The sequence below is a fragment of the Phocoena phocoena genome, chromosome 20 (genome assembly GCF_963924675.1).
Source record: "Phocoena phocoena chromosome 20, mPhoPho1.1, whole genome shotgun sequence".
In the NCBI taxonomy this organism is placed as follows: domain Eukaryota; kingdom Metazoa; phylum Chordata; class Mammalia; order Artiodactyla; family Phocoenidae; genus Phocoena; species Phocoena phocoena.
Window position 1 is genome coordinate 7453028 of NC_089238.1, and position 26649 is coordinate 7479676.

At 49.9% G+C, this 26649-nt stretch overlaps 1 protein-coding gene across 2 annotated transcripts; it reads left to right on the forward strand.

Moving 5' to 3' along the window:
* Positions 1 to 918: 918 nt before the first annotated feature.
* On the forward strand, positions 919 to 25952 carry PLEKHA4 (pleckstrin homology domain containing A4). 2 transcript variants are annotated; one of them, XM_065899024.1, is made up of 19 exons: positions 919 to 1002; positions 2265 to 2372; positions 4327 to 4399; positions 4522 to 4622; positions 4773 to 4882; positions 5467 to 5676; positions 6036 to 6315; positions 6948 to 7022; positions 7998 to 8045; positions 8167 to 8247; positions 8407 to 8556; positions 10110 to 10208; positions 12159 to 12299; positions 13593 to 13692; positions 13765 to 13841; positions 22680 to 22841; positions 24808 to 24866; positions 25276 to 25388; positions 25690 to 25952. In XM_065899024.1, the coding sequence occupies exons 1-19, from the start codon at positions 919 to 921 to the stop codon at positions 25950 to 25952; spliced, it is 2334 nt and encodes a 777-aa protein (XP_065755096.1). The 2 variants fall into 2 exon arrangements, with proteins under 2 accessions (XP_065755096.1, XP_065755097.1); XM_065899025.1 differs by lacking the exons at positions 6948 to 7022; positions 22680 to 22841; positions 24808 to 24866; positions 25690 to 25952 and having other exon boundaries at positions 25276 to 25359.
* Positions 25953 to 26649: the final 697 nt, after the last annotated feature.

A 26649-nucleotide genomic window follows, 5' to 3' on the forward strand; every position in this document is an offset into this window, starting at 1 on the left:
GCGAGAGCGAGAGAGCGAGAGCGAGAGCGAGCGAGCGAGCGAGAGAGAGAGAGAGAGAGAGAGAGAGAGAGAGAGAACAGGATGGAGACTTAAAGAAGAGACTCCATGAGTCCCAGAAAAAGATTTGGACAGAACCAGAAAGATTGGGAGAGAAAGTGATATGGGGGTGGGGATGCTGCCGAGGAGGGAATGAGTAAGAGAGAGATTGGAAGAGACAGAGATTAGAGAGTGAGAGAGACAGAAGGTGAGACTGGAGAGAGAGACAGTATAAGAGGAAGGTAGAGCGTGAGAGGAAGACTCACTGTCAGAGACAAGAGACAAAAGGGTGTGAATGAGCAGGTGAGAACTGAGGGCTATGAGAGTCATCCCCTAAGGGGCAGAGGAGTAGGGGGACTGTGCCTGGGTGTCCCAGGTTCCACGCTGCCCTCTTGTGCCCTCTGTCCTTGGGACCCCAGAGCTGGTAAGTTCCCTGGCTTGGCTGGGAGGGAGGAGCTGCCTGGGTGCACATTCCTGGTGCCCGGGTCTCAGTGGGGATGTTCTGGGGGTGCACGTGGCAGGGCAGGAGACAGGTAGCTGGGGGGAAAGAGACAGGGAATGGGGGGTCTTGAGCACAGAGAGGGTCAAATTCCTGGCCAGTGTGCAGGGGGGGCAAGAATAAAGGGGCTCCTATTCTCTGTCTCTAGCTGCAGACAGCTGCCCCCTCCCTGCAGCTGCCAGTGCCGCCCACCTCTCTTGGCATCACTCTTGGTATGCGGTCCCGGGCCAGGGCCTCCCCCAGTCCCCCCAGGCCCCAAACAACAGGCTCTTTCTCCTCAGCCTCCTCCGACCTGCAAGCCCCTGACCCTGTCTCTGTCCCCAGCCGGGTCATCTGCAGAGAGGCACACACAGCCCCTTTTTTTTCCTCTCCCCAAGCCCTTGATGGAGGAAGGCAGACCTCGGAGCAGCCTCAGCCTGGCCAGCAGCGCCTCTACCATCTCCTCGCTTGGCAGCCTGAGCACCAAGGTTCGAGCTTCTTGGTGGGACTGGGGAGGAGGGGGGTGCTCTGGGCTGCCCCATCCTCCTGTTTCCAAACCCTGGTTTCGGTGCCACCCGAGGGACTCTGATTGTCAAAAGCAAGGATCTTTAGCAACGGGGTGTGCCGAACCTAGCAAGGTCCCAAATTTCCCACCCACCACAGCCAGGAATTCAGAGGCACTCCCAGCTGTCCCCACCCCTTGTATTTTCCTAATTCGAAGCCAGAGTAACAGCCCTGCTTAACTCTGGTTGCTAAGATAAGGCCACTCCCCAGCCGTGACCTCCCCTCTCCCCAGCCAGGAACTCAGTGGCTACTCTTATTAGGACTGAGAAATCCGTGTCCTGTCTCTAGCCATCCCATCTACCCAGTTCTGAAATCTGATAAAGGAAAGACCCTACTCCAACAATAAATATGCCCCATATGGCCTGAGATTCTTGCATCCCAAATCATCACCCCAGCCCACAGTTCAGTCATGACATTCATTTTCTTGTCCTCCAGACATTCCCCTCACTCATTTCTAGCTTCCCAAGTTCAGATTCTGTAGATTTGAACCTGACCTGGATCAGCATCGTCACCAAGGAGGGGCATCCTGTGGGAATCTGGCCATGGGTGCCTGGGATATCTGTGTGCACAGGAGAGGGAGGCCCATCTACTGGGATGAAGGGATTTGGAGCTCCCACCGCCACCCTGGACATGATCGCTAAGGAATGTCATTCCTTGGCACTGAGGTATCCTTTGATTCCAGCTGACCCATCACTAGGGACTCAGCACAGAGGTCCTTCCTGATCATGGGGACCTCCCAGGCAGTATTGCCATCTTGGGTCCCAAAGGCTCTACTACATCTTGGGCTCTGGTGGCCAAGAGCATCCTCTCCTTGGCAGTGGACCCTTGATTCCCAAATTCCCTCCGCAGTGGCCAGTAGCCTCTTCCTTGCCTCCAGACACCTCCCGCCACGCATGAAAAGTGTCTGTCAACTCTGCACTATGCACATGCAATTCTCATCCCCAAACTCAGATCCCTCTTTATTTATTTTTTAATCTCAGTTCCCCGACCAGGGATTGAACCCGGACCACGGCAGTGAAAGCGCCGAATCCTAACCACTAGGCCACCGGGGAACTCCCTCAGGTCCCTCCTTGACCCAGCTTCTAAAGGCAGCTGAGGAGGGCCTCGGGTTGCCTGAGTCCCACTGCACCGCCTCCCCAAGTCCATCCCAAGGCCATGTTCACTTCTGTCCTCCTTGTCTCTTCAGAAGTCCACCCGGGCGGTAAGCAAGGTGCATGCCTTCGGGAAGAGGGGCAATGCGCTCAGAAGGGACCCTAACCTCCCCGTGCACATCCGAGGCTGGCTTCATAAGCAGGTAGAGTGAGCAGAAGAAGGGAAAGGACACTCTAAGTGATGTTAGAGGCTGTGCCCCTGGCTGTCCACTGTTTCTCTCCTTCCAAGTCTTCTCCAAATATATATATATTTTGATCACTGCTTCCTCCCTTATTCTGTCGTTTCTTTCATTCATTCATTCAATGACCACTTTTTTTTCATAAATTTCTTTATGCTTTATTTTATTTTTGGCTGCATTGGGTCTTCGTTGCTGCGCGCAGGCTTTCTCTAGTTGCAGCGAACGGGGGCTACTCTTCGTTGCGGTGCGCGGGCTTCTCACTGCGGTGGCTCCTCTTGTTGCGGAGCACGGGCTCTAGGCACGCGGGCTTCAGTAGTTGTGGCTCGCGGGCTCAGTAGTTGTGGCGCGCGGGCTTAGTTGCTCTGCGGCATGTGGGATCTTCCCGGACCAGGGCTCGAACCCATGTCCCCTGCATTGGCAGGCGGATTCTTAACCACTGCACCACCAGGGAAGTCCAACGACCACTTCTTGAACATTTACAATGTGCCAAGCCCTGGGTCACATACCATGCAAATAAGACAAATAAGTATCTATCTACATTCAAGATGGGAGTGGGACAGGGATGGATAATAAATTAGTATAAAACAAGTGGACTAAATGATTTTGGATGGTGGGAAATGAAGCACTGTGAAGAAATAACGCAGGAGAATGTGCTGGAAAGTGGCTGAGGGATGAGAGCTACTTTTGACTGTTGGTCGGGGAAGGCGTCTCTGAGGAGATGACATTTGAGCTGAGAATTATATGTCAAGAAGGAGCCCATTGTGTTAAGATCTGGGGGGCAGAGGGAATCTGAAAGCAAAGGGCCCTGCAGCAGGCCAAAGTTTGGTGTTTGGAGCAAGCCAAAGTGAGAGAGGGGAGGGGCGGCAGGGCGACGGGGCGAGCTTCTCTAAGTGTGGTCCCAGACCAGCAGCGCCAGCATCACCCGGGAAATTTCTAGAAATGCAAATTGTCAGCTCCCACCTCAGATCTACTGATTGGAGAACTCTGGGGATGGGACCCAGGAATCCGTGTTTTAATGAGCCCTCCTGGTGATTCTTATGTGCACCCAAGTTTTAGATTCCCTGTAAGCCAGCAAATTAGGGTAAGGAACTTGAGATTTATGCTAAGTGTGACGGGAAGCTCTGTTTTTTTTTTTTTTGTTGTTTGTTTGTTTTTGCGGTACGCGGGCCTCTCACTGTTGCGGCCTCTCCCGTTGCGGAGCACAGGCTCCGGACGCGCAGGCTCAGCGGCCATGGCTCACGGGCCCAGCCGCTCCGCGGCATGTGGGATCTTCCTGGACCGGGGCACGAACCTGTGTCCCCTGCATCGGCAGGCAGAGTCTCAACCACTGCGCCACCAGGGAAGCCCGGAAGCTCTGTTTTGAGCAGGGGACTCACATGGTCTGATTTATAATTTTAAAAGATCATGCTGCTTCTGTAGGAATGGATTGAAGGGGAGAAGAGGGGCACAAGGTTAGAGATGGAGCAGTTCTGGAAGAGGAGATGGGGAGATGCAGGATTCAGGGTATGGCTCAGCATCACCTTCCTGGCCTCTCTGTGTCTCACACTCCATAATGATCGGGCCAAGTCTTCCTATATAAAGCCGCTGCCCGTGTGTGGTACAGTATCTGTCCCAATCTTCCTGTAACTTCTCAATCTCCAATTGACACATGAGGAAAAAATGAGGTTTCCAGTGGGGAAATGACTTGCTTAAGGGCACAGTTTGAAAGTGGTGGAGCTAAGAGTCAAACTCAGGTCCACCTGTGTCCAGAATCTATGTCCTCCCAACTGCAACCCACTGGTTTCCAGTCCTCCATCTGAATCTATTGCACCAAACATGTGTCTCTGCCCCTCTCCTTTCTTTGGGTCTTTGGCCCCAAGTGTCACTGTCTCCATCTCCTTTTTTCCCTCCCCCCTCTACTCCCACTCTGTCTCTCCAGGACAGCTCCGGGCTCCGGCTCTGGAAACGCCGCTGGTTCGTCCTCTCTGGCCATTGCCTCTTCTATTACAAGGGTCAGTGCCCCAGCTGGCATGGGGTGGGCGGGCCCCACTCCCACCCTCCCACCCTCCCTTTCCACCAGCCTCTTGGCCTCTAGATCCCTGTGTGACACTTGACCCCAGCCTGTCTTTTGCAGACAGCCGCGAGGAGAGCGTCCTGGGAAGCGTCCTGCTCCCCAGCTACAGTATCAGGCCAGATGGTCCAGGAGCCCCCCGAGGGCGGCGCTTCACCTTCACCGTGAGTCCATCCAACCCCCATGGGCACTAAGGCACTAGGCGATGGGGGCAGGCATGGAGCATCCATTACTGGAGATAAAGACCAGGTTCCACGGCATCCTACTTTTTAGAGGGCCCGGCGGCCGGGTCCTCCAGCTCTCTCTTCCCGCAGGCGGAGCACCCGGGCATGAGGACCTACGTTCTGGCGGCTGACACGCTAGAAGACCTGAGGGGCTGGCTACGGGCACTGGGGCGGGCCTCCCGCGCGGAGGGGGACGATTGGTGAGTATAAGTACAGGCCACGCCCTTGACACTCTACCTCCAGTCTGGGTCCTGCAAATTATCCGGCTAACCCCTCCCTTTAAAACCCTGCCCTCTTCAGTGTCCAATCACTATTCTTCTAGCTGTGGAAACTCCGCCCTTCAGGCCCTACGTCCAGGGGACTTCATCTCCAATCAGCAAAGAGCCTATCTCTTGTAAGCTCTGCCCACCGTTTTGTCCATCAGTATTGCTCACTCTCTAACTGGCTCCCGCAGAAGTCTCCACCCCCTGAGGCTGCCACCTAAAAAATGTTAGATTAAAAAAAAAAGGAAGGCTCCAGGCTCTGTCTGCCTGTCCCAATTTTCAGGCTGGAGACGCATAGTCTAGGGCATTGGGCCCAGCGACCTGGATGGACCTTGTGGCCCTGCACAAGTCACTTCCAACTCGGGCCTCAGTTTCCCCATCCGCAAAATGGGGAAAACAATTTACAGTACACTACCTCCCCTTTTTTCTTTGTAGGTTCCTGTGTCCTTATCTGTGAAATGGCAATTAGGGCTGTTATAAAGTTCAAAGGAGTGATGTCTTTTTCTGTGTCCACTCGTTAGTGGGCAACCCAGGTCATCTGCACGTCCCCAGACTGGGGAGGGCCCTGGCGGCCCCGGTGGTCCCCCAGAGGTGAGCAGAGGGGAAGAAGGGCGCGGCTCAGAATCACCGGAGGTGGTTCGTCTCTCCAGAGGTCGTGGCCGGCTGCTCACCCCCAGCCCCATGGCTGACCTCCAATCTGGACCCCGAATTCGGAGGACAAGGAGCCCAGAGTGAGTTGGACGAGGGAGTCTGGGACGAGAAGGTTCTATAGGGCTGAGCTTCAGTGGAAATGCTGTGGGCGTGGCCGAGGGGCGTGGCTGGGACTGATTAGGGGAGTGACTTAGTGCTTTCTCACTGATGTGTGTGACTTGCTGGGTTCTTGTGGGGTCAGTGCCTGTTGGGGAGAAGTCTTAAGGAGGGGATACCATAAAGAGGGAAATTATTCAGGATCTGGTTACTAGAGGAGGGTTCTACTCCAGAGGGACAGTGAGACACCCTGAAGGGAGACAGATCTTTGAGGCTGGCTTGATGGGTCGTGGGATGAGGGGGCTCTAGTTGACGCAGTTCGCCTATTCTCTCTTCCCTACAGCCTGTTCACACCCTTCTCTCGCCCTCCCTCCCCTCTGAGCCTCCCCCGGCCCCGTTCTGCTCCTGCACGCAGACCCCCTCCCTCCTCTGGAGACACAGCACCTTCTGCCAGACCCCATACCCCCTTGAGTCGCATCGATGTCCGGCCTCCCCTGGATTGGGCTCCCCAGCGCCAGACACTCTCCAGGCCCCCCACTCCCCGACGAGGACCCTCCTCCGAGGCTGGGGGAGGAAGGGACCCCAGGAGTCCCCAGCACTGGAGTCAGGAGGCCAGAACACCGGTGAGCAGAGCTGATGGGGAGAGGGACTAAACCTTTCCTTTGGCCATGGGGCTGTCTTTCCAGGCTGGTCTCTAGGCCACTGGCCCCTGGGTATCATGGGGATTGTAGTTCAGCATAATCACAGCTGGGTTCAGATGTGAAAGGGAGAGTGAACTTTAACTCGCATGAGTTCTCAGGGCTCTCCTCAGGCTGGTCTTTGGCCGTTACCCCTTAAGCATTATGGAGATTGTAGTACAGAATACTCTCCTCTAGGACAATGCTGTGAGAGGTAGCGTCGATTGCATCTGCCTTGTGTCTCCAGTTTATCTTTCTAAGTTGGTCACCTACAATTTCCTCTGAGCATCATGGGACTGTAGTCCCGAAAATCCACAGCTAACCACGAATGTGAGAGCGAGAGTAGACCGCAACTTCCATTGGTCCGTGGGACTGTTCTGCCAGCCTTTCCACTTATTAGCATTCTCTGTGTCCCAATGGCACACAGCTGGAGAGCAGATAGTTGAGGAAGTTCTGGGGGCCCAGTTCTGAACCTCAAAGAATCTCCTAAGGCACTGCAATTCGGGACACATCCATTCTAATATTTGTTAGTAAGATGTGCCAATTTCTAAACATCTCTATATCAGTATTCCTCCCAGGCCCCCTCTGGTTCCTCCACATATCTCCAGCTCCCTCCAAGGCCTCCTGGGACCCGGGCTTCCATGGTTTTATTGGTAGGTATCCTGGGGCACCTCGAATCTGCCAGAGCCCCTTCCCTTGCTTTCTTTGCTATGGTGAATGTCATCTCCTGGACTAGTGTGCCTAGAGAAAACTGGGTATTTCAAGGTGCCTGGATATATATTAGTTTCCTAGGGCTGCTGAAAACTGGGTGGCATATATATATAGACTATCTCTCCATTCATTCATATAATTTTCTAAGTCTGTCATTTGAGTTTTTCCATAGAGATTTTTGTGCTATTAGTTAAGGTAATTAAGGTAATTCCTAAATTCCTGATAGTTTTTTGTTTTTTTTGGCCACGCTGTGAGGCTTGAGGGATCTTAGTCTCCTGACTAGGGTTTGAACCCAGGTCACTGGCAGTGAGAGCACTGAGTCCTAACCACTGGACCACCAGGGAATTCCCTACTGATAGTTTTTATAGTTATTTGAATGGTATATTCTTCTTTTTTAAAAAATATTTTCTAGTTATTGATGGTGTAGAGATATGCTATTAATGTTTGTAACTTCATTTTACACCGGCATCCTTGCTGACTTCTCTTATTTATTCTAATAATTTTTTTATGCTATTTTTTGGGGGGAGTAGATGAGCACATCATCTATAAATAATGATGGTTTTATCATTCCCCTTCCTATCCTTACACTTTTTTCTTTTTCTTATCTTATAGCATTGGTCAAGATCTCTAATAGTGTGTTAAACTGTAACAGTGGTAGTGAGCATCCTTATTTTATTCTCAGTCATAAAGGAACTCTCTAAGTTTTCTCCATTAATTATTTATTTGCTATAGCTATTTGGTAGCAAAGACCACTTCCTAAAGCCCAAAGTCTGGCAATTGGTCTACTGAGGTTTGCTAAAGCTTGGAACAAAGCTAATAAGGACAGGGGTGTCTGTTAGTAGCAACAGGGCTCAGCGCTGAGCTACAATAAGGACCCGTTTGGGCACGTGACCTCCAACCTTTCTCTTTCTCCTCAGCCGGGTCCCCCTCTGGACTCAACCTTCCACCAAAGCTTGGAGACAGATGTAAGTTCTCCTGATTGAACCCTTGCTGAGTTCCCAGAGCTGGGGAGAGAATGTTTAAATTGTGGGGCAGGGGGAAGAGCCAGATCTGGTCCATAAATAGCTCCTGTCCTCCTTTCTCCAGACTCTGTTGACCAAGTTGTGTGGGCAGGACCGGCTCCTGAGGAGGCTGCAGGAGGAGATAGATCAGAGGCAGGAGGAGAAGGTACAGGGCTCTGGGACAGGGGAGGGGCATCTGGCCTCTCCACGTGCCCTTAGCCCATCCTGATCCCCAGCATACCCAAGGATATAGGAAGACACCTTTTCTCTCTTCCTGAGGCTGGGGGTGGTTTCAGAAGTCTAACCATCTTCCCTTTCGGTGCAGGAGCAGCTAGAAGCAGCCCTGGAATTGACTCGACAGCAGCTGGGCCAAACAACCAGGGAGGCTGCAGCTCCTGGGAGGGCTTGGGGGCGCCAGCGCCTCCTGCAGGACCGACTAGTCAGTGTGAGGGCCGCTCTTTGTCACCTGACCCAGGTGAACATCTGGGAAGGGGCATACCTCCAAGGAGACCCCAGGATTCTACAGGTTGTTACTAAAGGGAACTTGCCCCCAAAGGCTCTTGGGAAGGTGGTTCTTGAGAATCCCCCCAATTTTAAGCCAATGATCTTGACATTCCTAGAGGGTGAGGGGCAAGCAGCCAAGAAACAGTAGTATTTAATTTAGCCATTTAAGTGGGAGATTTTTTTTTTTTTTTGAGATAGATTTAGTTTCCAGTCTAGTAAGTTCTTTTTTATTTATTTATTTTTGGCTGCGTTGGGTCTTCATTGTTGCGCGAGGGCTTTCTCTAGTTGCGGCGAGCGGGGGCTACTCCTCGTTGTGGTGCACGGGCTTCTCGTTGCGGTGGCTTCTCTTGTTGCAGAACACGGGCTGTAGGCGCACGGGCTTCCGTAGTTGTGGCACGCAGGCTCAGTAGTTGTGGCACACGGGCTTAGTTGCTCCACGGCATGTGGGATCTTACCGAACCAGGGCTCGAACCCATGTTCCCTCCATTGGCAGGTGGATTCTTAACCACTGTGCCACCAGGGAAGTCCCAAGGGGGTGATTTTGATACGGACTTCCTGGCTTTGAATCTCAGTTTCCACTTATAGTTGCTTTGTGACCTTAGAGAATTTACTTAATCCCTCTGGGCCTTAGATGCCTCTCATATAAACTTGAGATAATAAAAATAATATTTACTTCATAGGGCTATTGTGAAGTTTTCATAAATATATGTAAATGAAGGAATGTTTAACACTTTTGTACCTAGTATATGGTAAGCAATACTTACGTTAGCTGTAATTATTACTATCTGTAAAATGGAGACATTAACAGTACCTACCTCAAAAGAATTAAATGAGAGCTAAGAACAGTGCCTGGCACATAGTAAGTGCCAAATAAATGTTAGCTGCAAAAAAAAAAAAAAGAAAAGAAAAGTCTGTTTAGGGCTTCCCTGGTGGTGCAGTGGTTGAGAGTCCGCCTGCCGATGCAGGAGACACGGGTTCGTGCCCCGGTCCGGGAAGATCCCACATGCCACGGAGCGGCTGGGCCCGTGAGCCATGGCCAATGAGCCTGCGCGTCCGGAGCCTGTGCTCAGCAACGGGAGAGGCCACAACAGTGAGAGGCCCGTGTACCACACACACACACACACACACACACACACACACAAAGTTAGCTGCTCTTGTTATTGGTATTGGCAAGGAAGTTTCTGCTGCCCAGTGGTGTATAGGTCTCATGGTCTTGTCTGTTTCAAGAATTCATTAGATCTGTAGACTCTGCCGCCCTAGAGGAGTGCAGAGGTAATCCAGAAGATTCAGGGAAAGCTGTTATTTGTCTACACTAGAAGTTCATTGGAATGGCAGGTTCAATACAGACTCTGGGGTTCCCAGTAGTCTGAGCAAAGAGGCCCTTGGGACTTGCAGTCCATATACCCCACAGGGCACCTGGGGCCAGGCCACCCTTCCTCCTGCTAATCTAGGAAGAGATGGGATTGGGGAAGATCTGGTGGGAGGACATGCTAACTCTCTGTCTCCCCCTTTCTGGGACCTGAGGAGCGAGAGCGGGTTTGGGACACGTACAACAGCCTGGAACAGGAGCTGAGCACCTTGAGAGAGACCCTTGAGTACCTGCTGCACCTCGGGTCCCCCCAGGTACACCCCTGCCCCAAGCCCCCAAGCTCCACCCTGCACTCCAAGATCACTTGGAAACACTTCTGGCATTTAAGCCCATCCCATAGAATCAAAGCCCCTCCCATGTTATCTTTAGCTCCTCCCCCTCTGCCTTTTCCTTTCATTTAAAACCCAATAATTAAGACAGTGCCCTTAATTTCAAGACCTATCTTCAGATTCGGAACTACTGCCCCGTCTGGTTCTAAATCTCTCCTCTTACTTTGAAGCCCTACCCTTGGGGTCAAAACTCTGCCCCTCAGCCCTGTCCCATCCTGCAAGTTCATCTCTTGCATTCTGCATCCTGACTTTCACTTTTAAATTTATCCTCTGGAGGCTCCAGTTTTAAATCCAATCCCTTACTTCAAGCCCCACTCCCGAAGCCCCCATTGCTTGGCCTCAGACCCACGTCTTCATTCTAAGCCTAGCAATAGAGTTTCTAAATCATATACCTTCAACTAAACATTCTGGCTTCTAGTATTAAATGCGTACTCACAGGTTTAAGCCCCACCCTCTTCATACTAACCCCCTCCCACTTCCTCCTAAAATCCACCCCTCAACGCTAATCCCCCACCTACTGGTGTTAGATATTCCTCAGCACCAGCAATGAAAAGAACAATACATCACAACAATATGAAAAGAACAATACATCACAACCAAATTAGGCTTCTTACAGGAATGCAAGGTTAATTTAACACTCGAAAATAAGTTCATGTAGTTCACTACATTTAATAAAATAAAGAAAAAAAGCCACATGGTCATCTCAATAAATGCAGGAAAAACATTTTACAAATTTAATATCCATTCATGATAAAATCTCTCAGCAAAGTAGGAATATAAATCAACTTCCTTAATCTGATCAGGCATCTATAAGAAACTTAAACTTACAGCAAACATGATTGTTGGCAGTGAAATGTTGAAAACTTTTCCCCAGTATTTGGAATAAGACAAGTTCTCAGACCCAGGATCCAGACCCCCAGCCCCTCCTAGTTCTAGTCAGCATTGTCCCAGGGATTCTAGGCAGTACAAGGGAGTCTGAGACATAAATTAAAGGTATAAGGACCAAAGAAGAAGACGTAAAGCTGTTTTTATTTAAAGATGACAAAACTGTGTATGTAGAAAATCCAGAATAATCTCCGGAAAGATTGGTAGAATAAGCCAATCCAGCAAGGTAGCTGAATGCAAGGATAACATGCAAAAATCACTTGTCTTCCTGTATGCTAATAACAAACAATTAGAAAATAACTATTCATAAACAATAGTGTTTACAATGAACATAAACAGATTAAATATCTAGGGAGAAATATAATGAAAGACATGCACGACATCTACTCTGAACGCCACAGAATGTCATTGAGAGAAATTGAAGACCGATATAAATGGAGAGATGTACCATGTTCGTGGATAGGAAAGACACTAATGTAAAGACGTGGTCTCCCCAAATTGATTTCCCCAGTGGGGATATTCGATCCCAATACAAATCCAGAAGGCTTTTATGTGGAATTTGACAAACTGACTCTAAATTCTATCTGGAAGTGCAAAAGGCCAAATACAGACAAGGCAACCTGCAAAAACAAAGCTGGAGGACTAACACAACTGGATATCAATCAAGTCTGACTGTAAAGCTACAGTTAATAAGAGGGCAGTATAATATTGACACAACATTAGACAAATGGAACAAAGGAAAGAATAGAATATTCAGAAACAGACTCACATCTATTTATATGGTCACCTATTTATAACACTACAGAGGTAGTGCTATAACACTACAGAGGTAACACTACAGAGCCATACAGAAAAACGATGTTTATGATAAATGATAATGGGTAAGTGGGATATCTAAATGGAAATTTCAGACCCTTTCCATGGCCTATCAACTTTAACCCTCCTTGTATTTTCCCACCTTTGAGTAACAAATTCCTTTCCTCTCCCCAGGACAGAGCATCTGCTCAACAGCAACTGTGGATGGTGGAAGACACACTGGCAGGTCTGGGGGGCCCCCAGAAACCACCCCACCACCCTGACCCTGACTCCCCATCCCCTGCACTCCAAGGCAAGGAGTCCTCAGAGAGGGAGGTGAGACTCACCTTTTTCCCCACCCCCAGCTTCCTGTTCCATCTGCCCCTGGCACAGCTCATTACCTACCCCCCTCTTTCTCTCTCCCTTGACCAGCTAACCAACCTCAGGCATGTATCCTAAGCTCTGGAAGCCTCTGTTTCCTTAGTCGTTGTACTATGATCATTGTCCAGTGATGTGCTGGACCCAGTTCCCAACACCTCCCAAGGTCCAATCGCCTGCCTCTCTTCTCAACTCCACATTCAGTGATGTCATGTTGGTAGCTTGAAATTGACCATGGTGGGAGTATTTACACCGTGCAAACTGGCAAATGCTACAAACCAGGGCTCTTTTCTCCCAGAGGGCATTTGTTAAACATTTACCAGACACTGCTGATCTTAACCCCTACCTTGCAGGAGACTGTGAGAAGGAGAAACTGTGACTAGAGTGTGCCTGACATAGAGTAAGCCGTCAGGAATCAGGAGCCACAGTGGTTGTAGGCGATCATCAGATCATGTACCCGGGAGACCTGGGTTTAGATCTCAGCTTTGCTATCTTTGTGACATCAGTCATTGACCTCATTCTCTGAGCCTCAGTTTCCCCATATATCAAATAGGGATAATAATAGCTGTCTCGTAGATTTACCGAGGGGATTCAATGAGATAATGCTGGTAAAGGACTTAGCACCATGCCAGATGCATAATCATTATAAAACCTCACACATATAATGCCCTGCCATGTGCCAGGCACTGTTCTAAGTACCTTACATGTATCGATTCAGTCCTCATATCAGGGACTCCCCTGGTGGTCCAGTGGTAAAGAATCCTCCTTACAATGCAGGGGACGCAGGTTTGATCCCTGGTCAGGGAACTAAGATCCCGCATGCCACGGTGCAGCTAAGCCCTCGCGCCACAACTACAGAGCCCACGTGCCCTGGAGCCTGTGCACCACAGCTAGAGAGTAGCCTGCATGCTGCAATGAAGAGCCCACGTGCCACGAGGAAAGATCCCGCATGCCTCAAAGAAGATCCTGTGCGCTGCAACTAAGACCTGACGCAGCCGGAAAAAAAAAAAAAAAAAAAAAAAAAAGCTGTAGGTTAAAATCCTCATATCAGAAGGTGAAATATGGCACAGAGAGGTAAAGTAACTTGCCCAAGGTCACACAGCAAAAAAAAATGGCAGAACTGAGGTTTGGAAACCAGATCTGGCTCCTGGTTTTCAATCTTAATCCTACTTGTGCAGTGTCTCAATTGCTAAGTGCTTGAAAATGGTAATAATAGTGGTAATTATTATTCCCCTTTCCTGACCTCTCCAGAGCCTGCCTGAGTCCTTGGAACTTAGCCTACCCCGGTCCCCTGAGGCTGACTGGGAGCGGCCCCCAGGGGGCGACAGAGAGCTTCCCAGCCCTCGGTCAGGTAAGCGTCTGAAGTGGGGAGGGACTTTGCTCGGCATTCCTGGTCCTCACCAGTTCCATTCTACTTCTCCAGGTCTTGGATCTCCAAGGGTCTCCCGGGCTTCCAGCCCTGAGGGTCGCCGCCCCCCTTCCCCACAGCCAGGAACCAAGGTAGGCAGTCCATCTGGCCTCAGGTCCACTGTAACCCTTTGACCACCACAGGAAGGACCCCCTGTCCCCACTCTTGGGGAAACATCTGGGAGAGAAGAGTTTTAAGGCCACATCCTAGAGCAGAGACAGCCAGATTTATTAAGAGCGTTGGGACTGAATTTTGTCTCTGCCACTTCTAAGCTGTGTGACTTTGGGTCAGTTATGAAATTTCTCTGCCTCCATTTCATCATCTGCAAAATGGAGCTAATAGCGGTGTCTACCACCTAGGGCTGATGTGAAGAGTCAAAGTAGATGAATGCCCATAGAGCTTGAAAGTAGTGCCTTAGAGCAAGCACTTCATTCATTCATTCATTTATCAATCATTCATTCAATATATATTTATTAAATACCCTCTTCACTGTCTAATAAGGTAGCCAGTAGTCACATGGGGCTATTTAAATTCAAATGAATTTAAATGAAATACAATAAAAAATTCACTCTCACTCGCTAAATTTCAAGTGTTCAGGAGACGTAAGTGGCCAGTGGCTACCCTGTTGGACAGTGAAAATATAGAACATTTTTCCATCATTCAGGAAACATCACAGAGAGCTGTTTAGGTGCTCAGGACCCAAATGTGAACAAGATGAAAAAAAAATCCTTCTCTCATGAATCTGACATTCTAGTGGGAAGAGGCAGGTAATAAATAATTTACTATAAATTACTTTATATGTTCTAAGTGCTAAATAAATAAAAACAGCACGGTGAGGGGATTTGGGATACTTGGCGAAGAGGTGCAATTGTCAATGGCTGGGGAGGCTTCTGGAGAGGTGATGCTTGTGCAGATACCCGGAGGAGGTAAGGGAGCAAGCCTTGGGGATGTCTGGTGGAAGAGCATTAGAGGCAAAGGGAACAGTGTTTGCAAAGGTTCCGAGGCAGAAGACTCTGGCGTGTTGGAGGAGCAGCTAGAAAGCCAGTGTGGCCGTAACCGAGTAACCGAGCAAGAGGGAGAGGGGTGCTGATGAGGACAGAGGGGTAATAGGGGCAGATCGTGCTGGGCCTTGTGGTCCAAGGTGAGGGCTTAGCTTTGACACTGGGTGAGCCCAGAGCCATGGAGTATCTGAGCAGGCACTGAGATGCTGTAAATGGGCACTGGCGCCCTCTGGCGGCCACATGTGGGAACAGACAGTAAACAAGGGCTGAGGCAGGGAACCAGTGTGAGAAGGTGACTGGGCTAGTCCAGCGGGGAGAGAACAGTTGTTTGCACTAGGTTAGAAAAAGTGGAGATGTCGAGACAGAGTCGGATTCTAGATATAGCGGTTTTCAAACCTTGTTCAAAACCCTTGGGACCAAATGTTGTTTAAAATGCAAAGTTTTGCAGATTCTAGTAATTCGGTGCCTATACTGTGTACTGTGCGTTCTATAACACTGCCTGCCGTGTCTGCAGCAGCACACTTAAGCAAACACATTACCGTTTCTCCAATAAAATGTATGAATATGCATACGAAATGGGATAAAAGCTATAAATAACATCACCATTTAAATGTCAAGTTAAAAAAAATAGCAATGAATTACTTAAATGGAGTCAGGGGGATAAAAATAGCTTATAAATATCAGGCACTTTTAAATTTTTTAGTTTTTGGAGAGTTATTTATCTTTTTGAATTTCATTTAATTTATTTTTTTATACAGCAGGTTCTTATTAGTTATCCATTTTATACATATTAGTGTATATGTGTCAACCCCAATCTCCCAATTCATCCCACCACCACCATGCACCCACGCCACTTTCCCCCCTTGGTGTCCAGACGTTTGTTCTCTACATCTGTGTCTCAATTTCTTCCCCAGGCGCTTTTTATTTCTGAGGAAAATGTCCTGGGTTCCTGATGCCTGCAACCAGTATGCAGTTTTTGTTTTTTGATTTTTTTAAGGCGGTGGGTGGTTTATCCTTTCTCTTCACGAAGTGTGAAATTCTATTGTTACAAGCTGTATGTAGAGATGCCACAATTTCTTTTCTTTTCGTTTTTCTTGCGGTACGTGGGCCTCTCACTGTTGTGGCCTCTCCCGTTGTGGAGCACAGGCTCCAGACGCGCAGGCTCAGCGGCCATGGCTCACGGGCGCAGCCGTTCCGTGGCATGTGGGATCTTCCCGGACCGGGGCACGAACCCGTGTCCCCTGCGTCAGCAGGCGGACTCTCAACCACTGCGCCACCAGGGAAGCCCCACAATTTCTTTTTTAAATTAAAAAACTTTTTTCTATTGAAGTATAATTGATTTACAATGTTGTGTTAGTTTCAGGTGTACAGCAAAGTGATTCTTTTCCATTATAGGTTATTACAAGATATTGAATATAGTTCCTTGTGCTATATAGTAGGTCCTTGTTGTTTATCTGTTTTATATACAGCAGCGTGTATCTGTTAATCCCCAATTCCTAATTTATCCCTCCTTCCCTTTTCCCCTTTGGCAACCATAATTTTGTTTTCTATGTCCATGAGTCTGTTTCTATTTTGTAAAAAAGTTCATTTGTATCATTTTTCAGATTCCACATATAAGTGATATCATATGGTATTTCTCTTACTTCACTTAGTATGATAATCTTTAGGTCCATCCATGTTGCTGCACATGGCTTTATTTCGTTCTCTTTTTTTAAATTGCACTTTTTTTTTTTTTTTTTTTTTTTTTTTGGCGGTACTTAGGCCTCTCGCTGTTGTGGCCTCTCCTGCTCCGAAGCACAGGCTCCGGATACGCAGGCTCAGCGGCCATGGCTCACGGGCCCAGCCGCTCCGCGGCATGTGGGATCCTCCCGGACCGGGGCACGAACCAGTGTCCCCTGCATCGGCAGGTGGACTCTCAACCACTGCGCCACCAGGGAAGCCCCTAAATTGCACTTTTTAAAATTAATTAATTAATTAATTGATTTTTGGCTGCTTTGGGTCTTTGCTGCTGCGTGCGGGCTTTTCTCTAGTTGCGGCGAGCGGGGGCTACTCTTCGTTGCGGTGCACGGGCTTCTCATTGCGGTGGCTTCTCTTGTTGCAGAGCTCTAGGCGCGCGGGCTTCAGTAGTTGTAGCACCCGGGCTCAATAGTTGTGGCTCGCGAGCTCTAGAGCGCAGGCTTAGTAGTTGTGGCATGTGGGCTTAGCTGCTCCGCAGCATGTGGGATCTTCCCGGAGCAGGGCGCGAACCCGTGTCCCCTGCACTGGCAGGCGGATTCCTGACCACTGTGCCACGAGGGAAGCCCCTATTTCATTCTTTTTATTGCTGAGTAATATTCCATTGTATACATGTACCACATCTTCTTCATCCATTCATCTGTCGATGGACATTTAGGTTGCTTCCATGTCTTGGCTATTGTGAATAGTGCTGCCATGAACATTGGCGGGGGGGGGGATGCCACAATTTCTTGTTTGCATAATAATAATGCCCAGGAAAATCGTAGACACATTCCAAACATTTCAAATGTCGGCTTTTTCTAGGCACTGCCAACTGTGTCTTGTGTGTGTGCCTGTGGCTCCAGCACGCCCATGACCAGACCACCTGAGCCTGGCATCCTTCAAGCCTGCCATTGTTATCTCTCATTGCTGTCGGCGATTATTATTTTTTTTTGGCTGCACCTTGCAGCTTGTGGATCTTAGTTCCCTGACGAGGGATTGAACCTGGGCCCTCGGAGTCCTAACCACTGGACCGCCAGAGAATTCCCTCGGTGACTTTTTTTTTTTTTTAATTTTTTTAATTTTGCGGTACGCGGGCCTCTCACTGTTGCGGCCTCTCCCGTTGCGGAGCACAGGCTCCGGACGCGCAGGCTCAGCGGCCATGGCTCACGGGCCCAGCCGCTCCGCGGCATGTGGGATCTTCCCAGACCGGGGCACGAACCCGTGTCCCCCGCATCGGCAGGCGGACTCTCAACCACTGCGCCACCAGGGAAGCCCCCTCGGTGACATTTTTACAGGAGCACAGAGACATTATGGAGCTCTTTGATCCACCGTATACATGTTTTTCAGAACTCAGTTTTCATCAGCTGTTATCTTAGGAAACTCATCAATTGTAATTTCTGACCTGCAGATGCTCTGCCACCCAGGTATTAAGATATTTTACATCACATACTTCTTTAGTGTTGCCAGCTGATGCTCATGATCAATGTTCTGGTCTTCATGGAATGTTCTAGCTTGTTTCATGACCAAAGGCCATTCAGGGGCATCCAGTTACTTCCTCATGAACACAGGGTCCGGATCTTCAGATTTTGCCCTCTGCAGAGTTTCTCTACTTGTCATCAGTTCCTGGTGTCACTGTCCCAGTAAAACTTCCGCAATGTGTCTTTCTGTTTATGTCACATCACATCTTGAGGGTCCTATTTAGTGAGATGTCCCTGTAGAGGCTCCACAGTCCTGTTCCTGACGTGATTCTACTTTCTGAGCTCTCGGAAGTGACAGATGCTTCTGTTTCTTTTCACTCTCTTTGGGGCGATCTTTGGCTCTTTTTGACACCTTCAGAGAGCAATTAAACTAGAAGTCGTAAGTAACAAAACAAAACACAAAGCAAGAAAATTGCAACTGACGGCAGAAGCCCGATGGGTGTGACTCAGGCGACGCCTCACATCAGGAGCACTGGGTGCATATTGGCACCGATTTAGAAAAACAAATGTCAGTTTCAGATTTTTTTTTTTTTTTTGGAAATGACAGATAAGAAATTTGGGGAACTGACTTTGAAGGTGGAGCCAACAAGTCTGCCATTCTCATTGGTGCTGGGGTGGTCCTTGGCCTCTTGTGGACTGGGTTTTGTCCGGCCACTGGGGTTCCTGAACTGAATCAGGCCAGATCCCAGGCATCAGGAACCTCAGACACAAGCAGAACAGGCGGAGGCGTGTGCTGAGATGGGGAAAGCACGAGGCCTTGGGGGACTTCAGGGGACAGCTCCCAGGCAGCCTGGGCATGTTGGGGATGGTTTCCTGGAGGCAAGACAGACCTTAAAGATTGAGTTAGAATTTATCCCTGGCAAAGCAGGGAAACAGCTAGTGCAAATGTCCAGACTGACGTGGGGATTTAGGAAGCCAGGGCTTCTGCTAGCCTACAGAATGCCTTTTTGTGAATGAGAGACAGGCTCCCCCTTCTGCGTGGATGGAACCTGGCGTGGTCAATGGAGGGCTTAGCCCTTGGGCAGTAAGCAACCCATACAACCGCACGTGGTCACTTGGGAGCACAGAGTTCTGACCTCTGGAATGCCATCTGCCAACTGCAGGTTGTTCAATTCAGGTCCACGGATTCCTCAGACCCTTCTTGACTGCCAGGCTCTACAAGGCGAGGTCCCCAGACCAGTCCCTGTTTTCAAGGACCTACCCTTCTGAGTTTGCCACGTAGTGAATCTCTGCATCACAACCCCTATTTTTCTGTGGCTTCCCCCATCCTGAAACTGGCAAAGGGGTCCGGCAGGAAAAGTATGGCTGATGGACTTGGCGGGACCACTCCGATACCCACTAAGCCATCAGCAGATGACCAATCCAAGGAGAGTGTCAAGAGCAGTTGCTATCTCTCCCCTTCTCCCTCAACTTTGGCCAGTGCAGGAAGAAATCCCGAATTCCCTTATTTGCTCATCATACTGGTCTTCTAGGGACCAGCCCCTGTGGAAGGTGTTGGGGGCGCCCTGCCATGAATTAGTCCTGATGCTGGAGTCTGATGGGGGAGAGGCATGAATGCAATCCTCATACACATCCGACAGGGCTGAGCCATTTCACAGGGGGACTCAGAGCATTGGGAAGCCTTTTAAAGGTTAGGTAAGGTGAGTCTGGATGAATGGAAAAAGTTTGGCCATGCAGGAAGCAGTACTCCAAACAGGGAACAGGCTATGTACGCAAAGGCATGGAGGGGATAAAGAAGCTGCAGCTCTGTATCGGAAACAAAGCTGAATTTATTACTTGCTTAAGCAAGACAGACCTCTTGTAAGATACAGTCGCTCTGAGCAAAGCGGAGAGCTGATGTCATATGGCGTAGAGCTCGGAAACCGGTGGACTTTCGTATATTCGACCTTAAGATGCGGAAGCTTTGTGTCTGTTGTTGATTGGCTGATTTTCAGAAACGCGGCGCCATCGTTGATTGGCTGACTTTCAGGAGCGAGGTTCCGGGGATGCCAGTTGCGATTGCTTGTTCGAATAGGTGGTGGTGTTTTTTTTCCCCCCCTTGGCAGTGCCACGCGGCATGCGGGATCTTAGCTCCCCGACCGGGGATGAAACCTGTGCCCCTGCAGTGGAAGCACGGAGTATTAACCGATGGACAGCCAGGGACGTCCCCTCGAATAGGTTTAAAAGCATTTTTGGTGCTTCCTTATTATCCGTGGAAACCAAGTAATCAATCTGTCCTTTCTTAGGAGGAGAGGAACTTTATTCTTAGTGGTGTGTATAAAGGACATGGATTGTTGGAGCTGCGCCGAATAACACTTAATCTTGGGAATGGCTCCTCCCTCAGCCGTACCGCGGCCAGCATCCAGGGGTGGTGTAATGTTCTAGGTATTTCAGAGCTGATCAAGGAAAAAGATATGACCACTAGGTGGAAGTAGCCCACAGAGCTTTAGTTGGTCCACACTGACAGATTTGCCTGTGGGAAAAGTCCCTGACAACGTGAGATCCTCCAGAGGTTACTGCTTCGGGGCCACTGCCCAGGAGGAGGGGCGGGGGGGGGGGGCGGGACAAGGGAACTCCCAGGAGAGAAGGAGATTAGAGAAGGGACTTAAGGGTCTAGGTGATGTGCTTAACCGCACAGAAGGGAGTCTCTGGGTCAGAGAGCTCCTAAGGACAGCAGCCTGTTGGGGGCTTTTTTTGTTTGTTTGTTTTGGTCCCGCCGCGAGGCATGCGGGATCTTAGCTCCCCGACCAGGGATGAAACCCGTGCCCCCTGCAGTGGAAGCGCGGAGCCCTTAAAACCACTGAACCTCCAGGGAATTCCCCTGTTGGGGGCTTTTATAGCTACAGGTTGATCTTACCTATGGCTAGCAGATGCTGGGTACAACTTCACGGAGTATTCAAAACAGGCAGGCTCTAAGTGGCTAACAATATCTGTCTACTTGAGCTATCTTTGAAACAAGGGATATGTAAAAGTTTCAGTTTGGCCCTAGCAGGCTTTCGGGTCAGTGGTCTGGCCTGCCATGAAGAAATAAATGACATAGGGTCAATGTACAGGGACCATGATGTATCTAACAGGTGGGCATGTGACTCAGGATTGACCAAATCAGAGTCACCTAGAGTAAACTGCAGTGATTGGTCCTACAATAGCAACAGATCTAAGCTGTCTGCCTAGAATGTTCTAGTTGGAGACTGCAGTGGAGAGTTCTCTCCCCACCCCCATCCCCTTTGTTTTTTGCTTAAACAATAAATTTACTGTCTTACAGTTCTGTAGGCTAGAAGTCTGAAATCAAGGTGTTGTCGGGCCATGCCCTTTTTTTTTTTTAACTTAATTAATTAATTAATTTGGCCACGCTGCACGGCACGTGGGATCTTAGTTCTCTGACCAGGGATCCAACCTGCGCCCCCTGCAGTGGAAGCCTGGAGCCTTAACCATTGGACCGCCAGGGAAGTCCTGGGCTATGCTCCTTCTGAAGGAGCTAGGGAGGGATCCGCTCCTTGGCTTATGGCATCATAACTTCAGTTGTCACATGGCGTTCTCCCTAGGTGCATGTCTGTGTCCAAATTACCCCCTTTCTGGAAGGATAACACGTTTGAAGCTCTATTGGCCACTTTCCTGCCTGTAGCATCCCAGCTGTCTGACGGCCTTCCTTCATTTTGTCCCATCTCTGTCCCCTTCAGTTTGACTTGGCAGCTTTTCTGCTGAGTTGGTTTACTGGATCCACACATCATCACATGCCTAATGTCTCAGCAAATGGTTTTACGGACACACCCTTGGTGTTCTCTTCAGAACAAGTTTCCTTGCAATACACGTAGGCTGCGAATGTTCCAAATGTTCAAGTTCAAGTTCCCCTTTGATTTATCTCCGTCCTGTTGCATTTTAAGTTCTTAAGGCTATAAGTAAGTGATCATGATCAAGGTGTCATCAGAACCATATTTCTGGTAGCTTCTGGTAAAGCTCCTTGGCTTGTGGCAGCATAACTGCCATTGTCACATGACAGTCTCCTGTGTGTCTCTTCCCTCTGGTTTTTTTTTTTTTTTTTTGCGGTATGCGGGCCTCTTACTGTTGTGGCCTCTCCCGTTGCGGAGCACAGGCTCCGGATGCGCAGGCTCAGCAGCCATGGTTCTCGGGCCTAGCCTCTCCAAGGCATGTGGGATCTTCTCGGACCGGGGCGCAAACCCGTGTCCCCAGCATCGGCAAGCGGACTCTCAACCACTGCGCCACCAGGGAAGCCCCTTCCCTCTGGTTTTGAGGGCGCGAGAGAGCTTGTAAAGTCCTCCCTCAGACAAACCCAAAGTGTTCCTCCTGACGATCGAGTTACACGATAAATCTCATTCTTCCTTTTAATGTTTTCAAAGCTGATTCAGAGGTTTTTGTTTTTTTTTTTTTTTTTTTTTTTTAATCACAAGCAACCCGGAGTCCTGACTACCACTGCAAAGAGACTTGATCTGTCCAGGGAAGTGTGGGTGTTTGTCAGTCTGGGGCTTCGGGTTTGAACAGGGCAGCTGATGGAGTTGAGGCTGGAGAGGTGGATAGGGACCAGGCCACAAGGGGCCTCCAATGCCTTTGTCCTGAAAGCGCTTGGGGGCCATGGAAGGACTTGAGCAGCAGAGGGACAGCCTGTGCTCCGGGTGTAGAAGTAGCCCTCGAGAGCGGAGGTGAACTTATTGGGAAGGGCAAGGCAGGGGGCTGAGAGGTTCAGGGAAGAGAGAAAACGGAGGCCAAGGTTGGAGTATCGCGGTGTTTCTCATCTCCCCAGGTCCCCCTGGCCCGGCCCCGGATGAGTGCTCAGGAGCAATTGGAGAGAATGCGCAGACACCAGGAGTACGGTCGGCCTCTCCCTCGCCCAGCCTCCCCCCGGCTCCTCACTCTGGGGAGGACACTGTCCCCAGCCGGACGCCAGCCTGACGCAGAACAAAAAGTGAGGGAAACGGGTGGGGTGGTGAAGCAGTAGTGGGTTCTTAGTTCCTAGTTGGAGCCTCAGTTTTCCTCTCTGTAAAATGGGGATGTTTCCTTCCTCCGTACCCAGAACAGGTTTCCAGATTTTACCCCGCTGTACCTGTGCTGAAATCAACATCCTGCCTCCCTTATCGGTGGAAGACAGGGTGGGCCAGAGACAACATCTCCGCCTCACCAGCGTTCTCCCTCCTCAGGGAGGGGGTGGGGGTCACGGGTCTGGATTGGAAGCCCAATTTTCCTTTTCAGTTACTATGTGTTGTCAAAGGCAAAATAGGAAAAGAAGAAAAATTGATCAAGTAGGGAAATAGATTTTATTCATGTTATGGTGCTGGGGAGAGGACTCCAGATCCAACGATTGGAGTGATCCGGGCAGGACGGTATTTTTTGTTTGTTTGTTTGGTTTGCTGTTGGTGGGTTTTTTTGGTTTTGTTTTTGTTTTTTTTTGGCCACGCCATTGCGCAGTGGCTTGTGGGATTTTAGTTTCCCCACCAGGGATTGAACCCAGGCCCTCTGCAGTGAGAGTGTGGAGTCCTAACCACTGGACCGCCAGGCAGTTCCCCATGGATGGTTTCATCTTAGACTTTTCTAGGAAGGAATTAGACAAGTGGGGTGATTTTACAGTTGGGATTGTTTTTGTAAACAGGGAGCATCTCAAGTCAGCTGAACATCAAACATTTATCTCTATGTCTAGCTAGTTTGGGGGGAACAAAGAGTCCAGCTAATCATTTATGACAAAAGGAATGTGAATTTGGAGGGTCTGTTTCTGGCCTTGTCACAGGTAAACAGGGTGGGGCGGGGGGGGGGTCAACTGTGAATCTTGTCGACAAAAATTCTATTAAGAACAAGTTAACAAGAAACAAAGGGAATTTTATTTGAGCGAAACAGGATTATAACCTGGGAGACAGACTCTCAGAAAGCTCTGAGAACTGTTCCATGTGTTAGAAGTCAAAAGGCACACTCATATCCATTTTCCAGACAAAGGATCCTACATCAAAATGACATACTGATGGGCTTCCCTGGTGGCGCAGTGGTTGGGAATCCGCCTGCCAATGCAGGGGACACGGGTTTGAGCCCTGGTCCGGGAGGATCCCATCATGCCGCGGAGCAACTAGGCCCATGCGCCACAGCTACTGAGCCCGCGTGCCATGGCTACTGAAGCCCACGCACCTAGAACCCATGCTCCGCAGCAGGAGAGGCCATAGCAGTGAGAGGCCCACGCACCGTAACAGGAGTGACCCCTGCTCACCCCAACTGGAGAAAAGCCCAGGGCAGCAGCGAAGACCCAATGCAGCCAAAAAAAAAAAGATAAATTAAATAAATAAATGTAAAAAATAATAATAACTTAAAAAAAATGACATACTGATATTTTTACATAAAAAGTTCACCAAGGATACATAGTCTAGGGAAGAACATACAAAGCCAGCAGCAAGTCACCGTGATCTCCTACAGAGTTGGAAAAGAATACTGTTCTTTTAAGAAGTTACATTGGTAGTGTCGGAAGAAAGGGGGGAAAAATGATCTTTACGATAGAGGAGGCACTGCCATCTCTGAGGAGCTCTGGTTAATGTGTAATGCAGAAGCACACTGCACATTAGGGAGGGAGGGAGGACACTCAAGCACGCAGAGAGAATTTTATGTTTAATTTTTCTTGTCCTGCCTTAAAATAGCAATTTTACTTCATTAGTCTTATCTAAGTCATATGGAGAAGAGGGGTTCTTTGCAGTAAGCCTTTTACCAGAATGCAAAAGGGCTGGTGGGGGGGGGGCGGTGATTTTCCGAACTCTTCTTGTTTTCTAGGAGCTCAAGTAAAGTTAAAAATTGGCAGTGTCTTTGGGGCAGTTTTATCCCCTTTCTGAACCCCTTCACTCTCAAAATGAGAATATGAGGACTTCCAGATGAGGAATTCTAATGCCCCAATTCCTTTGCAGCCTGTCTTGGGACACTCAGGAGCCCAGAAATGGCTTAGAAGCTCGGGGTCCTGGAGCAGGTAAGGAATTGGAGATCGGGGCAAGGAGCAGGGAAATCAGCAAAGGGGAGGAGAGTAGCATTGCTATTAATGTCTCCTGAGTACTCGTGAGTACTAAAGTACAGATCGCAGAATCTTTTAGAGACGCTTGAGTTCCTGAGGAATCAGAAAGCCCTAGTTCGCAGTGAGAACTGCAGTTCCTTGGTCGATATCAAACTCCGCCCCTCCGTCAGGAAATCTGAGAAAATTTCCGGCAACCGGACTATAAATCCCACAATGCACGCGGGCTTTTTAAAAGAGGGTCGCGCCCAGTTTAAAATCCTTTAGAGACACGTGCTAGGGACTACAACTCCCAGAAGGCCACGCGTGGCACTGTGGTCCTTAATGTACTGGCTAATTATACAAGTTCCCCAAATCTCTTTCTTTCTAGTCCAAGGAACACCACCCCTTATTTGCCGACATCCGAAGGGCACCGGGAGCGAGTTCTCAGCCTCTCTCAAGCCCTGGCCACTGAGGCGTCGCAGTGGCACAGAATGATGACAGGTGAGAATGGGCTGGGGACTTTGGGCTACTGGGTTTTAGGGAAGAGGGAGTCGGAGGCCTGGAATCGTAGGTGCTGATGGGTAGGGGTCTGAGGAATCCTTTATCTTTATGAGGAGAGAGCTGGACAGGGCTTGGGAGTTCTAGATCCCAGGAAGGAGGGGCCCAGGGTCCAGGAATTCTGGGTTTGGGAGAGGAGGGAGCTGGGAGGTCGGACTCCTAGGTCTGAGAGGAAAGGCCTGGGGGAGTCTGGACTTCTGGGTCCAAGAGTTTGCCATTCTCATACCCCATTCGTCCTCTCCAGGTGGAAATTTGGAGTCTCGAGGAGACCCTCTTCCCCCTGCCCCGCGGCCTCCGTCACAGCCCCCGCCCCAGGTGTCCTCCCCCCCAAGATCTCCTCCAGCTGCCAATTCCCGCTCCTCGGGGTTCTCCCGCAGAGGTAGTGGGCGCGGCGCAGGCCCCGCCTCCTGGGAGGCGACGTGGGATTCCGGGATCGCCCCTCCCGCCCTAACCCAAGACGAGGGGGCGTGGCCTCTTCGAGTCACTCTGCTGCAGTCTAGCTTCTGACCCGCCTAAACGTAGCAACCAATCAGAGAGTGAGGGCGTGGCCTGGAGGTACCCCACCCCCACCCCCACCCCGGAGACCTGGAGCCTCTCCGGGAACCTGGGGGCGTGATCTGGTCCCCTTAGGTGGCCTAGAAGGGGAGGGGTTTCTGTGGCCAAAGTTTGGTTTTCCCAACACTTGTCCAGATTTGGATTAAAACTTTGAACTTTTAGTCAAGAACTCTCTGTCTGAGGTTGTTACGCTGGTGTCTCTGAGGGGTAGAGCCGGAGTAGTGGGCTTCTGGGCCCCGAGGGAGAAGGGGACAAGGACCTCGGACTTGTAGGTCTGAGGAAGGAGGAAGCTCGGGGTCCAGGTTACTGGTTCTGAGGGAGGGGCCGGCTGGGGAACAGGATTCCTGGATCTGAAAGAAGAGACGACTAGGGACCTGGAATTTTGGGTCCGAGGGCAGAGAGGGCAAGACGGCAGGAGTCCTGAGTTTGAGGGAGGAGGGGCTTGGGGATCCGGACCTCTGGGTCTGAGGGAGGACGGGGCTGGGACCAACCTTCCAGGCTTCTGGCTTTCCTGGCGACGCCCCCCAGGGCCGGGCTTCCAGGGTCCAGCCTCTATTTACCCTTCGACCCCACGACCTCAACGGATTTTGAGGTGGATAGAATCCTGGAGTGAGTGACAGAGGGAGAGACAGTCTCACGCGAAGTGGCA

What these genes read in the sequence shown, in the direction of transcription:
- PLEKHA4 (XM_065899024.1), top strand. Translation starts at nt 919, where the DNA reads ATGGAGGAAGGCAGACCTCGGAGCAGCCTCAGCCTGGCCAGCAGCGCC. An exon ending in GCTTCCCAGCCCTCGGTCAG is followed by an intron (nt 13,693 to 13,764) that starts GTAAGCGTCTGA and finishes CTACTTCTCCAG; the next exon opens with GTCTTGGATCTCCAAGGGTC. An exon ending in AGCTCGGGGTCCTGGAGCAG is followed by an intron (nt 24,867 to 25,275) that starts GTAAGGAATTGG and finishes CTTTCTTTCTAG; the next exon opens with TCCAAGGAACACCACCCCTT.